Source organism: Ovis canadensis, chromosome 13 (assembly GCF_042477335.2).
Source record: "Ovis canadensis isolate MfBH-ARS-UI-01 breed Bighorn chromosome 13, ARS-UI_OviCan_v2, whole genome shotgun sequence".
In the NCBI taxonomy this organism is placed as follows: Eukaryota; Metazoa; Chordata; class Mammalia; order Artiodactyla; family Bovidae; genus Ovis; species Ovis canadensis.
This window is the reverse complement of record NC_091257.1, coordinates 79,370,413-79,387,788: the sequence shown is the minus strand read 5'-3', so window position 1 is coordinate 79,387,788 and position 17,376 is coordinate 79,370,413. Positions and strand designations below refer to the sequence as shown.

Below are 17,376 nucleotides of genomic sequence, written 5' to 3'. Positions count from 1 at the left end.
CAGAGACGGCAGCCCACCAGGCTCTCCCGTCCCTGGGATTCTCCAGGCAGGAACACTGGAGTGGGTTTGCCATTTCCTTCTCCAATGCCTGAAAGTGAAAGTGAAATTGCTCAGTCGTGTCTGACTCCTAGCGACCCCGTGGACTGCAGCCTACCAGGCTCCTCCATCCATGGGATTTTCCAGGCAGGAATAATAAAGCTAAATTTTTTAAAATGTGATTTCACTTAAATGGTAAGTTCAGTTCAGTTCAGTTCAGTCACTCAGTTGTGTCTGATCTTTGCTACCCCATGGACCGCAGCATGCCAGGCCTCCCTGTCCATCACCAACTCCTGTAGTCTACCCAAATCCATGTCCATTGAGTCAGTGATGTCATCCAACCATCTCATCCTCTGTGATCCCCTTCTCCTCCTGCCCTCAATCTTTCCCGGCGTCAGGGTCTTTCCAAATGAGTCAGCTCTTTGCATCAGGTGGCCAATGTATTGGAGTTTCAGCTTCAACATCAGTCCTTCCAATGAACACCCAGGACTGATCTCCTTTAGAATGGACTGGTTGGATCTCCTTGCAGTCCAAGGGACTCTCAAGAGTCTTCTCCAACACCACAGTTCAAAAGCATCAATTCTTCGGCATTCAGCTTTCTTTATAGTCTGACTCTCACATCCATACATGACCACTGGAAAAACTATAACCTTGACTAGATGGACCTTTGTTGGCAAAGTAATGTCTCTGCTTTTGAATATGCTGTCTAGGTTGGTCATAACTCTCCTTCTAAGGAGTAAGTGTCTTTTAATTTCATGGCTGCAATCACCATCTGCAGTGATTTTGGAGCCCAGAAAAATAAAGTCAGCCATTGTTTCCACTGTTTCCCCATCTATTTGCCATGAAGTGATGGGACCAGATGCCATGATCTTCATTTTCTGAATGTTGAGCTTTAAGCCAACTTTTTCACTCTCCTCTTTCACTTTCATCAAGAGCTCTTTAGTTCTTCTTCACTTTTTGCCATAAGGGTGGTATCATCTGCATATCTGAGGTTATTGATATTTCTGCTGGCAATCTTGATTCCAGCTTGTGCTTCCTCCAGTCCAGCGTTTCTCATGATTTACTCTGCATATAAGTTAAATAAGCAGGGTGACAATATACAGCCTTGACGTACTCCTTTTCCTATTTGGAACCAGTCTGTTGTTCCATGTCCAGTTCTAACTGTTGCTTCCTGACCTGCATACAGATTTCTCAAGAGGCAGGTTAGGTGGTCTGGTATTCCCATCTGTTTCAGAAGTTTCCACAGTTTATTGTGATCCACACAGTCAAAGGCTTTGGCATAGTCAAGAAAGCAGAAATAGATGTTTTTCTGGAACTCTTGCTTTCTCCATGATCCAGCGGATGTTGGCAATTTGATCTCTGGTTCCTCTGCCTTTTCTAAAACCATCTTGAACATCTGGAAGTTCATGGTTCACGTACTGCTGAAGCCTAGCTTGGAGAGTTTTAAGCATTACTTTACTAGCATGTGAGATGAATGCAATTGTGTGGTAGTTTGATGTTAAGTTTGATGTGGTAGTTAAATGGTAAGTATATATAGAAAAATAAAGCTGAGTAAAAGGATAAAGAGTGGTGGTCATATATATGACTATTTTAGTGTGTTCAGGAAGGCACTTGAGGAAGTGAAATTTGAATAAGAGATCTAAATGAATCAAACAAGCCATATGATCGCCCTGATTTGGGAATGAGTTTGGCATTTGTGAGTTGCAGAAAGATGATCAGTGTTGCTAAGGCAGAATGAGCAAAGGAGAATAATAGAGATAAGTTGTAAGAAATTAGGGGCCTGATGATACAGGACTTTTTGTAGACATGGTTAGGAGTTTAGATTTTCTTTCTATCTCTATATCTCCCTATCTATCTTTGTATCTTTTCTTTTCCACTTTTATTGAGATGTAATTGACATACAACACTGTGTAAGTTTTATACAGCATAATGATTTAACTTTTATACATCATGAAATGATGACCATAGTAGATACAACGTTAATGAAATAGAAATGTTTTTTTCCCTTGTGATGCAAACTCTTAGGATTTACTCTCTTAACAACTTTCATTTATAACTATAGAAGTACTACCTATATTTATCATTTATTGTACATTACATCCTTAGACAGAACTTATTTATCTTATAACTGAAAATGTGTACCTTTTGACTATCCAGTTTTCCCTCCTACTCTGATCTCTTTTTTCTTTTTGAAGTATATTTTACATGCAACACTGTGTTAGTTCCCAGTATATAACATAGTGACTACATATTTGTATACATTTTTAAGTGCTCACCATAAGTCTAGTTGTCATTTGTCAACATACAAGGATATTCAGTTCAGTCACTTAGTTGTGTCCGACTCTTTGTGACCTCATGGATTGCAGCATGCCAGGCTTCCCTGTCCATCACCAGCTCCTGGAGCTTGCTCAAGCTTATGTCCCATTGAGTTGGTGGTGCCATCCAGTCATCTCATCCTCTGTCATCCCCTTCTTCTCCTGCCTTCGATCTTTCCCAGCATCAGGGTCTTTGCCAGTGAGTCAGTTCTTTGCATCACGTGGTCAAACTATTGGAGCTTCAGCTTCAGCATCAGTCCTTCCAATGAATATTCAGGACTAATTTCCTTTAGGATTGACCGGTTTGATCTCCAAGGTACTCTCGGGAGTCTTCGCTAATACCACATTACATGATTACTAATCATGTTCCTCCTGCTGTACATTTCAGACCTGTGACTCATTTATTTTTCCCTTGAAAGTTTGTGCTTCTTAATCTCCCTCACCTATTTGTCTCCTCCTTTACCCCTCGTCTTTATCTATCTTTTAATAAAATTGTTTTATTTAATTATTTTGTTATTTGTTTTTAATGTCCATTGTTTGTAAGATGAGCGCCTGAGCTTCCTCCTGTATAACATAAATTGGGCTACTTCTTGTCTAATTTGGTTTCTGGAAAGACTTCATTCAAATTCTTAATGGTTACTGATCAAATAGAACCGTGTTCTTCATCTGCTCCAGCTGTCTCTTATTCCTTAGTCCTGGCCTTTGAGAGAGACAGAACTCAGAACAGTATTTGCATCTTTTTCTTTAGCCTCCAGTTGGTTAGTATATTTATGCTGTGACATGGGAACCTGCAAGGAATTAAACTTATTTTCAAAGTCATCTGCTAAGCCAGCCTTCACATTGGCCTTGTAGTAAGCCCAGTCAGAGCAGGTGGATTCTCAGGTAGAGTAGCCAACCTGGAGGTGAGGGTCTCAATCCAGGATTTCAGGGAGGTAGCAGTGGCCTTTTGATCTTGGGGTATGATCTCCCCAGGAGCTACCCAGTTAACAGCTTCCATTGTAGACTTTCTCTGGGGGAAGCCATGTCATGACCAACCTTAAGGAAGCCTTTGTGTTGAGGAACTGAATCTTGTGTCACCCATATGAGTAAGCTTGGGAGCAGATACTTAAGCTCTTTTAGATACTACAGCCCTAGCTGACAGCTTGGCTGCAATCTCACGAGAGACTCTGCCAGAACCACCCAGTTAAGCCATTCCTGGATTCCTGACTCTTAGGCACTGTGTGAGATAATAAATGTGTACTGTTTTAAGCTATTAAGTTTTTGGATAATTTGTTACACAGAAATAGATAACTGAGATACCTAGAGAGTGAATTTACATAAAGAAGAATTCGAGGACCTGGAGCTCCCCAGTACATCAAGGTTGGGAAGGGAAAGAGGTACTAGCAAATAGAGCTGAAAGGGTAGAAAATCAAGAGAATGTAGTTCATGGAAGCTAAATGCTTTAAGGAAGGAGTAAAAACTATGTCAGAACTTACTAGGTGGCTCAGTGGTATAGAATCTGCCTGCTAAGCAGGAGACGTGGGTTTGATCCCTGGGTTGGGAATGATCCCCTGGAGAAGGAAATGGCAAACCACTCCAGTATCTTTCCTGCCAAATCCCATGGACAGAGGGGCCTGCTGGTCTACAGTCCATGGAGTCACACAGAGTTGGACATGAATTAGCTACTAAACAACAACAAAAATGATGTCAAATGCTGTTTCAAGGTTGAGGAAAATTTAGACTAAAAATTGATGATTAATTTGCCAAAATTGAGATCTTTGGCAGCAGTAATTTCGGTGGAGTATAGGGACAAGCAACTTACTGATATACATTGAGGGAAAGACATGGAAAGACAGAGTAGAGACAACCTCTTTGAGGAGTTTCACTCTAAAGGAGGGCAGAGAAATGGTATGGTAGCTGGATAGAGATGTCTAGTGAAGATTTTTAAAATATGAAGATCTGTATATTGAATGCTGATGGGAAGAATTCTGTAGATAAGAAGTTGAGAATGTAAGAAAGATCAAATGAGCAGTGTCTTTGAGGTCAGAAGGAATGGGATCCAGTTGACAGGGGAGGATTTGGTTTTAAATAGGAAGAATGAAACTTCATCCATTGTTAATACAAGAAAAGTAGAGAGTATAAGTATAGATAGAGGAAATTGATCAACTGGGTAGTGGGAAAATAAGGTGGTTCTCATGTAATTGCTTCTCTTTTCTCAGTGAAATAAGAAATGTTGAATGTAAGTGAGAACTGGTGAGGGGAGTTGAAATATGCAGTTAAACTAATTGCTGTGTACTTGTTAGTTCATTAAGGAAACAACCCCCCTTGCTGACAGACTTTTTGAGAACATTTTGTTCTGTTCTATTTAGTGCCATTCTAAACTATCTGAAGCATCAAAACATTTCAAAAGTAGGCTATTGGTAATATAAATATCAAGTTGCTACCTCTTACAGACAAAGATAAATGCAAAAAAGAATCCATTAGTAGATAGTTTTAAATGTTTAATTCTTTTAGAACTTTGAAAGGCAAAGCTGAGGCCCCTATTTTCAAAAGGAGGTAAAAAGTTGATCTCAGGTAGCTAACATATTGAGGTTTACTGTGTGCTAGGCACTATGCTGAGTACTTTGTGAATATTACCAGTTAATTCTCCCAAGAACCATGTGAAATAGGTCACTATATATGTTTTATGGCTGAGGAAACTAGAAACTAACACTCAGAGGGCAAAACAACCTGCCCAGAGTAGAACCTGGTAGAACATTTTAAGACAAAATGTTAGAGACAAAGAGAATTATTTTTAATAACAGATCAACACCCAGATGATACAGTAATTCTACACTTAAATTCATCTAACTACATAGCTTCAAAATCTATGAAAGTGACACGACTAAAAGAAGAAATAGACAAACCCACAGTCATAGAGGGAGATTTTAACATATATGTCTCAGTCTCTGATATAACAAACAGACCAGAAAATCAATAAGGGCATAGCAGATTTGAACAAATGCTTAACAAACAACCTAGATGTCATCCATAAAATATCACACCAAAAAATATTAATATACACATTCTTTTCAATTGTGTGTGGAACGCTTACCAAAATTGACCATATGATGGAACACAAAGCAAGTCACAACACATTTTAAATGATTGAAATCATTGAAAATACATAGTATTTTCTATGACTATAATAGTAAATACATTACAAAAATATAAAAAGTAAACTTTAAAATAATTGGAAATTAAACACTATACACTTTCAGTTCAGTTCAGTTGAGTTGCTCAGTCGTGTCCGACTCTTTGCGACCCCATGAAACGCAGCACGCCAGGCCTCCCTGTCCATCACCAGCTACCGGAGTTCACTCAAACTCACGTCCATCATGTCAGTGATGCCATCCAGCCATCTCATCCTCTGTTGTCCCCTTCTCCTCCTGCCCCCAATCCCTCCCAGCATCAGAGTCTTTTCCAGTGAGTCAACTCTTTGCATGAGGTGGCCAAAGTCCTGGAGTTTCAGCTTTAGCATCATTCCTTCCAAAGAACACCCAGGACTGATCTCCTTTAGAATGGACTGGTTGGATCTCCTTGCAGTCCAAGGGATTCTCAGGAGTCTTCTCCAACACCATAGTTCAAAAGCATCAATTCTTTGGCACTCAGCTTTCTTCATAGTCGAACTCTCACATCCATACATGACCACAGGAAAAACCATAGCCTTGACTAGATGGACCTTTGTTGACAAAGTAATGTCTCTGCTTTTTAATATGCTGTCTAAGTTGGTCATAACTTTCCTTCCAAGGAGTAAGCATCTTAATTTCATGGCTGCAGTCACCATCTGCAGTGATTTTGGAGCCCAGAAAAATAAAATCAGCTACTGTTTCCACCGTTTCCCCATCTATTTGCCATGAAGTGATGGGACCGGATGCCATGATCTTCATTTTCTGAATGTTGAGCTTTAAGCCAACTTTTTCACTCTCCTCTTTCACTTTCATCAAGAGGCTCTTTAGTTCTTCTTCACTTTCTGCCATAAGGGTGGTGTCATCTGCATATCTGAGGTTATTGATATTTCTCCCGGCAATCTTAATTCCAGCTTGTGCTTCCTCCAGCCCAGCGTTTCTCATGATGTACTCTGCATATAAGTTAAATAAGCAGGGTGACAATATACAGCCTTGACATACTCCTTTTCCTATTTGGAACCAGTCTGTTGTTCCATGTCCAGTTCTAACTGTTGCTTCCTGACTTGCATATAAGTTTCTCAAGAGGCAGGTCAGGTAGTACTGCTGCTGCTGCCGCTAAGTCGCTTCAGTCGTGTCTGACTCTGCAACCCCAGAGACAGCAGCCCACCAGGCTTCCCCGTCCCTGGGGTTCTCCAGGCAAGAACACTGGAGTGGGTTGCCATTTCCTTCTCCAGTGCATGAAAGTGAAAAGTGAAAAGTGAATGTGAAGCTGCTCAGTCGTGTCTGACTCTTAGCAACCCCATGGACTGCAGCCTACCAGGCTCCTCTGTCTGTGGGATTTTCCAGGCAAGAGTAATGGAGTGGGGTGCCATTGCCTTCTCCACAGGTAGTACTAGGGAAGCCTATTTAAAACATACTAGATTTTGTTTATTCTCTTTAGTCAATTCAGCAGTTTGTCAGTACCAGTGGCACAAAATGATTCAAGTGATAGTAAATAATTCTCCCTTATATGTATGTTGGCAAAGTAGCGTAGAACATTATTCAAAGAAGAGATTTTTCTTGACAGAATAGCCTCTTTCTTATCCCCTACTCTGGAAACTGACAATAGTAAAATTTAATCTGTTTGTTTTTCTCCTGCAGACTCCATTGATAATATACCTCTTTCATTTTCTGATTGACTATGCTGAATTGGTATTTATGGTAAGTAACTTTCTGCATAAAATCAATATGTATGTGTTTTAAAAATCCTTTATCCTCTTGTTTTTAAGGAAAAAAATCTATTTTAGGAGCTCAGGAATTTCTCAGAACATAAAAGCAAAAAGCTATTTTAAATGTGGATTCACGAGATTGTGATAGTATAATGGAATTGTGAGGCATTGTCTCTGACATCTGACCAATTCTAATTCATTCTACTTTAAAATTTTCATTTCTGGACTTTGTAGTCTTGAATTTCTAGCTTCAAGATTCTATGATTATCTTTAATCGTGGCGCCAGTGGAGAGGGCATCCTGAATTTCCTAAGCACTCTGCCAAGGGATTTTGTGAAGAGGACATAGGCCAGATGAGACTTTCAGGGCGAGAACCTTAAAATTAAGACAATGGGGCTGTGTTTTGAGTGCAGTGGTTTGAAACACTTGCCTGATCTAGAGTTGAAAATCTGGGTCAAGTAAGAGGTCCACTGAGGTCTTCCTTTATAATTATAATGGCTGTGGCTTATTGAGGACATACTGTGTATTAAGCACTTGAGTTGGGTCAGCCCTGCAAAGCAATGGGTATTATTCTCGTTTTATAGAAAACTGAAATACCTTGCAATTACAGAACAGATACGGGACGCCAAACTTGATTAAGCCTGGGTCCTAATCCTCAGAGTTTTCTGGTCAGATCTCCCTGAAAAGGCCTTATCTTTGTGGTCAAAGTGAGGGTTGACTTTCTGCCTGATTATAATAGATAGTCTACTGCCATCCAAAAACTCCAGACTCTGGTGGCATTCCATTACTCCTGCACTTAGTAGGTTCATTTCCTCTTATTTCTCTTTCTATTGACAGATCACTGATGCACTCACTGCCATTGCCCTGTATTTTGCAATCCAGGACTTCAATAAAGTTGTGGTGAGTAGTCAGTGGGTGGGACAAAGGTCATGTACTGAAAGATCAACTGCCTTAAAATCCTAAGAAGTGGGAGTGAAGCTTCTGGCTTGTTCAGTCATCCCTGGAATGTCCAAACCCAAGCCAACAGGATGGCTTTACTAATTACTAACAGAAAGGTCAGCTTAATCTTTGTGGCTTAGTATTCACTTACCTATCCAAGTTCAGACTTTCTGGAGCAAATGGAGTTGAATTGCTGTTACATTAATTAAGACCCTTAAAAATCCTCCATTGCTTTCACCAGTGTTTCTTTCTAAAGGGAAATGAGTATAGCTTTTAACTCACTGTCTTATGCCTGTCCAAGGTAAAACTGGATTCTCAATATAGTTTCTGTTACCCTGCATAGAACAATCTTAATTGGAAAATTTGACGTGTATTCAATGCCTGTTAAAAGCCATATGTAATAGCCCAGGGGAATTGTGTATTGGGTCCATTCTCATTTTCCTAGGTTCTGAGAGAGTTAACAGATTAACCGTGTGTACTATTCATGTAGTTATTTTAAAAATTGGCTGCAGTCCTCATTGATTGGCTGGGAGCCACTGAGAGGATTTAGACTGTAGTGAGTGAAGGCTGCATCCCATTGGTATTGTCTGTTTATGGTTCATTTTCACTTCTGTTATTAAGCAGTAGAATCAGAATTAGCTGTTTGAATTTCTGTGTACTGGTCGTCAATAACATAAACTTGTTGAATTCTGGAATTTAAGACCTTAAAGAGATTTTTAAAATATCTAAACTGAGGGTTCTTACTTGGAGTCCATTTTCAGGTTTAATGGGTCCACAGACATCCTTACGGAGAAGGCATTGGCACCCCACTCCAGTACTCTTGCTTGGAAAATCCCATAGATGGAGGAGCCTGGTAGGCTGCAGTCCATCGGGTTGCTGAGGGTTGGGCACGACTGAGCGACTTCACTTTCACTTTTCACCTTCATGCACTGGAGAAGGAAATGGCAACCCACTCCAGTGTTCTTGCCTGGAGAATCCCAGGGATGGGGGACCCTGATGGGCTGCCTGTCTATGGGGTTGCACAGAGTCGGACACGACTGAAGTGACTTAGCAGCAGCAGCAGCAGACATCCTTAAAATGTGAAAAATTGTGTGTGTGTGTATTATGGCTTTTTTTCCAAGAAGAAAGTCCATATTTGTTACCAGCGCTCAAGGAGTCTTTGATTTCACCCCTTAAAGAATTAAGAAATACATTCTAGAAACTAAATATCACTAAGACCAGGGAGTATACATCTTAAACTAATGGAGCGTTTGTGACAACATGGATGAACCTTGAGGACATTTTCTAAGTAAAATAAATCAGAGAAAGACAAATATTGTGTGATCTCACTTCTATGTGAAATCTAAAAAAGTCGAATTTGTAGGATAGAATATATTGGTGGTTGCCAGGGGCTGGGGGTGGGGGAAATGGAGAGATGTTGGTCAAAGGGTACAAATTTCCAGATACAAGATAATTATGTTCCAGAGATCTACTATGCAGCATTGTAGCTCTAGTTAACGATATCATATTGTTACTTGAAAGTTGCTAAGAGAATAGACTTTAAATGTACTCTCATTCCCCCCCACCTGCACACATAATTATTCAAGGTGATAGACGTGTTAACTAACCTTATTGTAATAATCATTTTGCAATATGTATGTATAGCCTTAAGCTCATACCATGATGTGTACCTTAAGTTTATATAATGTTATGTGTCAATTATATATCAAGAAAGCTGGAAGAGAACAGAAAAAATTTGGGGGCTAATGTAGAGTGCTTTAGGGCTTCCCAGGTAACTCAGTGGTAAAGAATTCACCTGCCAGTGCAGGAGACTCGGGTTCTCTCATTCCCAAAGACTTGGGAAGATCCTTTGGAGGAGGAAATAGCAACCCACTCCAGTCTTCTTGCCTGGAAAATTCCATGGACAGAGGAGCCTGGAGGACTACACTCCATGAGATCTCAAAGAGTCAGACACGACAGCACACACACATACAGAGTGCTTTAACAGGATTCCCTGGAAGGCCAGTGGTGAAATGACTGGGCATGAGATTTCTAAGCCGAGGAATTCAGAGATAAAATAGCAGTAGTTGTTTTCTTCTCCCAAGATAGATTGTGTATGTAAACTCCAATCTTTGTTCTTTGAAGTTACATGCTAAAATATTTAGGGGTGAAGGGCCATGATATCTGTGACTTAATTTAAAATAGTTTTGGAAAAAAATGCATCTGGTGTGTGTTTTTGTCTGTGTGTGCCGAGATAAAATGTGGAAGTGTTAACAGTTGGTGGATCTAGGTGTTTTATTGAATTGTTCTTTCAACATTTCTATAGTTTGAAAGTTTTTAACATAAAACACTGGAGGAAAAAATAGAAAATAGATGCATGTCTATACTCACCAGTGTGTGTGTGTGTTTGTATGTATGTGGGATATATGTGAATATCTAAGGGAGGGTTGGTAGCTTTCATCTAAGAACACAATGTTCTTAGATGAAACAGATGTTCATCTGTGTTCTTGTGTTTTAATGAAAGCTGATTAGAGATGCTAACATCATACGTATTCCTTTTTTTTCCTGACCAATTGTCATATACTCCAATTAAAACAATTTTTAATGGGAGGAAAAGCTTATAGGGAAATAATGAAACTAGATTTCAGTGAGTTTCCTAACAAAGTCAGGCTTTAGTGTCAGTAAAAGAGATACTTTTAATTTAGAGGGCCAATAGTTTTAATTCGGTCTAGCTGGAATTTGAGACTTTTTATCCCTGCTAGTGAAGTTATAGTAATAGTATTAGTAGTGTCAGTCGCTCAGTTGGGTCCAACTCTTTGCCACCCCGTGGACTATAACCCACCAGGCTCCTCTAGAGTGGTAGCCATTCCCTTCTCCAGGGGATCTTCCTGACCCAGGGCTCGAACTCAGATCTCCTGCACTGCAGGCAGATTCTTTAACGTCTGAGCCACCAGGGAAGCCCATCTGCCCCCAGATGCCTCCTGGAAAACCAGGGTAGAGAGGGAAGACTGCATCCCCACCCCCATCTCCAGCTTCAGCACGTGAAATATGGGTGCTGATTGATTGTGACCAGTTGGTTCACATGACATTTTACGTCTGCTTCGCTTGACAAAAGCAAAATTGGTCTAGTCTGTCCTCTGCTGAGATTGTGCTCATTTGGAATTCAGAATTCATGTCAGAAAGCAGCAGGTGGTTTGATAGGGAGTGATAAAAACCTCCATCCTCTGATATGCTTAGAGGGTTGTGAATTTGAAGGGTAGGTTCCTGCATTTGAAAGGTGTTGACACTAACAGTTAAGGATGTAGTAGGGGTGGACGATTCATTCCCTACCCTCCACCCTAGATTTTGGGGATGCAAAAGTGTGTAGACACAGCTTCAGTGATTAGAAAAAGCTCTCTATTTGGAGTAGGGGAATTATGTCCTTGAAAAGACCAGTTTTCCAAGGGACAAGGAAATGGCTGCATGGAGTAGTCGGTAAAAGGGAAGGAAAACTCTACCCTGGAGATTTTTAAATTCAGAAAAATATAATTTTAAATTATATTAAAATTCAGCAGAATATTTAATTCTGCTGAAATATATAGAGAAGCTGATTCATGATTACAAAGGTAACACATTCAGGTAATTAATTTTTAGGTCACTTTTAATCTCTCCTGTGATAGCTGTATATCTCATTGTTGTGGCTGTTGAATATATCTAGAAATATACTGATACTTATCTTTGGATTTTAAATTGTACTCCTTACTCCCATTTATTTTTATACTTCTAATATTTTCTTGGTGTGTGTTTAGTTTTCCTCATATTCTTAGTCACTCTTCTTTCTGTAACTGGGATGCATGGGGATGTTTTAAAGGAATTTTGTCTGTGCATCAGGGCTCTGAGTCAGTATTGAGCCTCTGAGGCCAGGCATAATGGCAGCTGTGCTGGTGAGATTAGGGGAGACGAAAAGAGAGTCAGTAGAGTGTCTGAGGACTGATGACCTGACTACCCTTCTCTAGTGGAGACTCTCCTTGCATAAAATCTTTCTGTTTTAAAGTAATTTGGAAGGTTGGGGTGACACGGAAGTCTTCTTTCCTTTTTGGCACTTGTCACCTTTGCCCGGGGCCTCCACATCCCTGTTTAACTGCCTCCTCTCTTTAACTGTCCTGCTGGCTGGCTTCCAGCCTGGGGAGTGGGCCTGCATTCCCACCTGTCTGTCCGGCTGCTCCTGGGTGAACTCCCTGTTTCCTTTTAATAGCCTGTCTTTGTGGCTCTTTTGCCCTCCAGGTGGCCTTCTTTTTGCAGTTGAACTCCAGAACCCCAGCTAGTGGGGCCTCCGTCCTTCCACCCCTGCTGCAGCTGTCTTCATGAAAGGCTTTGTTTGCTGAGCCAGCCCCCTTCTCTGATAAAAGCACCTTAGTTTATATTTTGCCCTTTAAATTAAATAACCCCAGCTGTGAATGGCAGCATAAATCCTACTGATGATAATTCCTACCACTTAACTTGGACTCCCAGAGATGATCAAAGGGAGGCTTTTGAAGTTTGTTCAGGTTTTCTGATTAAGCCTCAGCCTGAACCTGTGCAGGAAATCTGGGGTTACCTGTGTTCCTGTGATGATCCTGAGATTTTCTTTTGAACTGAAAGATGCCTCTTTAAATTTTTTTTTTAATTTTAAAATTTAAATATCCAATACATGAAAAAACATGTAAAAAATATTACATACTCTGAACCTATTTCAGCTTAAAATGTAAAATATTTCACATGTAGTTGAGTCTCTGATACTTTCATCTCCTTACTCCCCTTCTCACCAGTTACCACTGTTCTGATTTTGGTGTTTATCATTTCCACACATGGTCCTAACTTTTTCTGCGTTTGTAAATATCCCTAAATACTATATAGTATTATTTTGCATGCTTGTAACTTTATGTAAGTAGTATAACACAGTGTATTTTCTGTTGCCATCTGTGTTTTCATCCTTAAATCTTTAATCACACACTACTTTGGCTTCTCTGAATTACTGTTTTATAATAGGTTACAGCATTGATTTTATACTAAGATCATTAACTCAGCAGGGGTACCCATTTGGGGTTTGGAGGCTTTTTTCTTTTTCTTTTTAATATTTATTTACTTATTTGCCTGCACCAGGTCTTAGTTGCGGCATGTGGGATCTAGTTCCCTGACCAGGGATCGAACTCGGGCCCTCTGCATTGGGAAGTCAGAATCTTAGCCACTGGACCACGAGGGAAGTCCCTCAGAGGCTTTTTCTATCTGTAGTTTGACCCATGTTTGCTTATAGGGTTGCCTAATTTTTTTTCATTCTAGAACACACACATGAACTTGTTGGGACACACACAAGGGAAGGCGAGAGCTTTCCACCTCCATCTCACTGCCTCTTAACTATCCAGCTGCCCAGCCACACCCAGCCCTTCTCCTTCTCTTCATCATGGTCATTTCCCACTTCCTCTGTGGAAGTCAAAAACTTCACGGGACTTTGCTGGTGGTCCAGTGGCTAAGACTGTGAGCTCATAATGCAGGGGGTGCAAGTTCAGTCCCTGGTTGGGGAACTAGTTCCCACAAACCCACAACTAAGAGTTCACATGCTGCAATGAAAATCAAAGAGCATGTATGCCAGCCAAAAGATATATATATATATATATACATACATATATATACACATATATAGATACATATATACACAAACACATATATAAACAACTTCAAAAAGGATAGCACAGAAGAAAACCCAGGACATTGTGACATTCAGGGGGGGTCATTCCATTTCGTATGAAAATATTTCACTTTGATGAAACTTTGAAATCCTTGGGCGACTGATATCTTTAAAAAATGACTAAAAATTGACTTGCCATTCAATCATTCAGTCAGCCATTCAATAGTTATTGTTTGCTCACTGTGCCAGGTATTGGCAAATAAACATGGTCCCTGCCTTCATGGAACTTATAGTCTGCTGAAGGAGAAAGATGTTAGTCAGTCACATAAATTAATAAAAAATTTCTAACCGTAAACGCTGTTATGAGATTTTTACAGTTAGGGCGGTGGAGAGTGTGCCTTCCTGAGGAAGTGATGATTTAACTGGGAGCTCAAAGACTGTGTGGGAGTTAACTGGGAAGAGAGAAGAAGAGGTCGTTCCAGGTTAAATACAGAGGCCTGGGAACAGGAGAAGGGTGGCATGTTCATGGTGCTGGAACCCAGAAAGTGAGAGGTGTGGGAAATGGGTGTGAGCTGAGGCTGGAGAAGTAGGGCCAAGCAAGGCAGGCCACATGGGCCATGGAAGGACTTTTGTCTTCAATCTAAAATCAGTGGGAAGTTACTACTTGTTTCATGTTTTGTCTTTTTTTTTTTTTCCAGTTTAAAAAGCAGAAACTTCTCCTAGAACTAGACCAATATGCCCCCGATGTGGCCGAACTCATCCGAACCCCTATGGAAATGCGTTACATCCCTCTGAAAGTGGCCATGTTGTAAGTATCCTCTGACCAAACGGGGCTCAGTGCCAACAAACGCAAGGAAAATCTGATGAGACTTTCTCATGTTGTTTGTTGTATTTTCGGAGATTTGGAGTCTTAGTCATCAAGTGTTTGCTATAGTTCTGTTGCACAGCTGGGGTTCTGGCCAGGAAAAGAGACAGAGCCATTCTGTCTCTGTTGGGACAAAGCCTCACACAGGCACACACACAATCAGCCCTTCACAGATGCTTTTTCACTCAATGCTGATCTGGGTTCCAGCCTCCATGTAACCAGTATTTCTAAAAACAATAACAACAAAAAATTTTTCAGTTGTAATATATGGGTTGCAGAAAATTCTGGTCTTTATGCAGCTGTTATTCCAAGCAACTCCTATGTCTCATGTAGAATTTACTCCCCCATTTGTAGTTCAGAAAACTGAACTGAAGGGCCAAACAGACCCATCCCAGCTGACGAACATGGGAGAGTAGAACTTACTGAACTGCGGTTCTGTGAAAGAATTCTCTAGGGGTACCAGTGCTGCCTGTAACTTTTAATTCTTTCAGGTTATTCCTGTTTATGTTGCTGAGATAGGCAAATGGGAATAATTATTCAGTCAACTGATGGTAAATGTTAATAATATACTTGTTCCTAAGGATACACAGTAAACAAGGCAGACCAGTTTCCTCATGGAAAGACATGACCTTAGAATGTCAGATTTAGAAGGGGTCTTATGAGGACAGTTTATTCAACCCTCTGCTTTGTGTGTGACTCTCCTATTCAGTATTCCAGATAGGTGGCTGTGTAGCTGCTTCTTGAACATCACCTGCTATTTAGAAATGGCATTTTTCCCCCTCCCACCAAGCACATTTGAGATGTCAGTTCATATCTGTATTTCAGAAATATTGGTGGGAACTACCTAATAGAGGTTTGGCAGCATTACAAATGCCTTATGGACTCGGGGGTGGTTTTGTTATAGCAGCAGTCATTTCCTTAAAGGTTGTGTAACAAATCTATCTATAATTGCTAGAAAAAAAATTAACAATTTCTGGGCTGTTGGCTTTAGAATTGATAACTTACAGCTCTGAGAGGTATTGGATTTAAGGTCTTTATTTGTGAGTAATAATTATAATCTCTTCCGGAGACACTGGTATGTTTCTTCCTATCTGATCATCAGAATTATGTAACTGTTCTCCCTTTTCACTGTGTCTGCCAGGAAACTCCTCAGAGCCAGATTTAAAGCTGATTATTACAATGCTGTAGAAGAGCTATTGTTCTTCTTTCCCTGATCTTGGCTTTTTCCTTTTTATGTTTTTCCTGGTCTTAATTCTTCATTTTTATTTTAATTTTGCTCTCACTTTTATCATCTGTTCTCATTTGAGCTACTTCAGATCTTTTGTGGAAGCAAGATAAAAATAAATAAAAATACAGTTATGACTGTGTTAAGATTTCCCTGTTCATTGTTACAAATTCATTTTTTTCAGTTCATTCCTTCCCACCTCAGGAAAAGACTGTTTCGGTTTAATTCCTTGCCAGTGGAAGTTCAAGCTGTCCTGTGAAGTTCAGTGGCCACCAGCTTATGTGCGACTCTCCTAGTCTCCTATTGTTGAATTCAGCAGACACTTATTCTGTCCTTTGGGTCTGGCTTGGTGGATGTAGCTTGACTGCCAAGAGGACTAAACTTAAGCCACTCTCACCTCTTGAATGGGGGTAACCTGTGTTAGAGTTTAGGAACCTGATTAAGGAAAAAGTAGTTTCCTGTTTTTCAGAGACAAGTGTAGCCATTCCTAAAATATATGGCTCTGTGGGAATTAGTAGAACTTTTAAAATTTTTGAAGCCTGAAGTAATAGAAAATATAGGCTTTAGAGCCAGAAAGATATGATTTTGAATGTATTTATTAGCTTGTAAAACCTTAAGCTTGTTACTTAACCACTGAGTTTTGGTTTTCTCATCTGCAAAATGAGAGTAGTGTTATTGCTAGTTTCTAGAATCTCTGTGATGATGAAATATGATTGTTTTCCTATAAAACACATGGCAACGAATAAGCAGTAAATGTTCAGTGCCTTTTATTCACTGGCCGCAACCCTACTCCATCCTCTTTTACTTAGGAGAACTCATTTCTAAGATGTTGCCTTCCCTTAAGTATGCTTTTAGTAAGCCTCAAGAACTTTCTGTCTGTGGTGGCCAGGCCTCCCTGGTCCTTTGACCAGGATCACTAATGTCAGATATGTGTGTTTTTCTCCAGCTATCTTTTAAATCCCTACACGATCTTGTCTTGTGTTGCCAAGTCTACCTGCGCCATCAACAACACCCTCATTGCTTTCTTCATTTTGGCTACAATGAAAGGTAAGGCCCCAAAGGAGAGAACAAACCTCAGTTCCTGATTTGTGCAGGGTTTCTTATAACACTTATGCAGTGGATTAAACACAAAAAACAGCATTCAAAAAGATTGTTTAAAAATACACAAGTAGTATAATATTATTTTAGAAATTTCAGATAAGCCAAGAGAAAAAATTAAAACACCCTGATCCTACCACTCAGAGAGTCACTGTTAACATAGTTTGAACAAAAACGAGAAAATTCTAAAAAGCTTACAATGAGAACACCGGCACTGTGCCTCCTTCTTCCTATCCCTAGTTCAGGTTCTTTGAAGGAGCTAATTTTTTTTGCTAGTATCTATTTCCATGTTTGTAAATAAGACCTAGTGTTGCTGTTTGATGAATTATGAATTTTAGACATTCATTATCTTGCTGATTCTCATTATGGGAGATAACAATTTAGCTCTTTGATACCTGTTTCTTTGCTGGTGCTCCCTGCA

The 17,376-nt window shown here is 40.0% G+C and overlaps 1 protein-coding gene across 1 annotated transcript in view; it reads left to right on the top strand.

The window, feature by feature from the left end:
- Positions 1 to 17,376, top strand: part of PIGU (phosphatidylinositol glycan anchor biosynthesis class U) — a 93,484-nt gene that overhangs the window by 6,317 nt on the left and 69,791 nt on the right. Inside the window, exons 3-6 of the mRNA XM_069548374.1 lie at positions 7,139 to 7,198; positions 8,043 to 8,105; positions 14,466 to 14,575; positions 16,804 to 16,904. Of these exons, the coding sequence (XP_069404475.1) occupies positions 7,139 to 7,198; positions 8,043 to 8,105; positions 14,466 to 14,575; positions 16,804 to 16,904 (334 nt within the window). The remainder of the gene's footprint in view (positions 1 to 7,138; positions 7,199 to 8,042; positions 8,106 to 14,465; positions 14,576 to 16,803; positions 16,905 to 17,376) is intronic.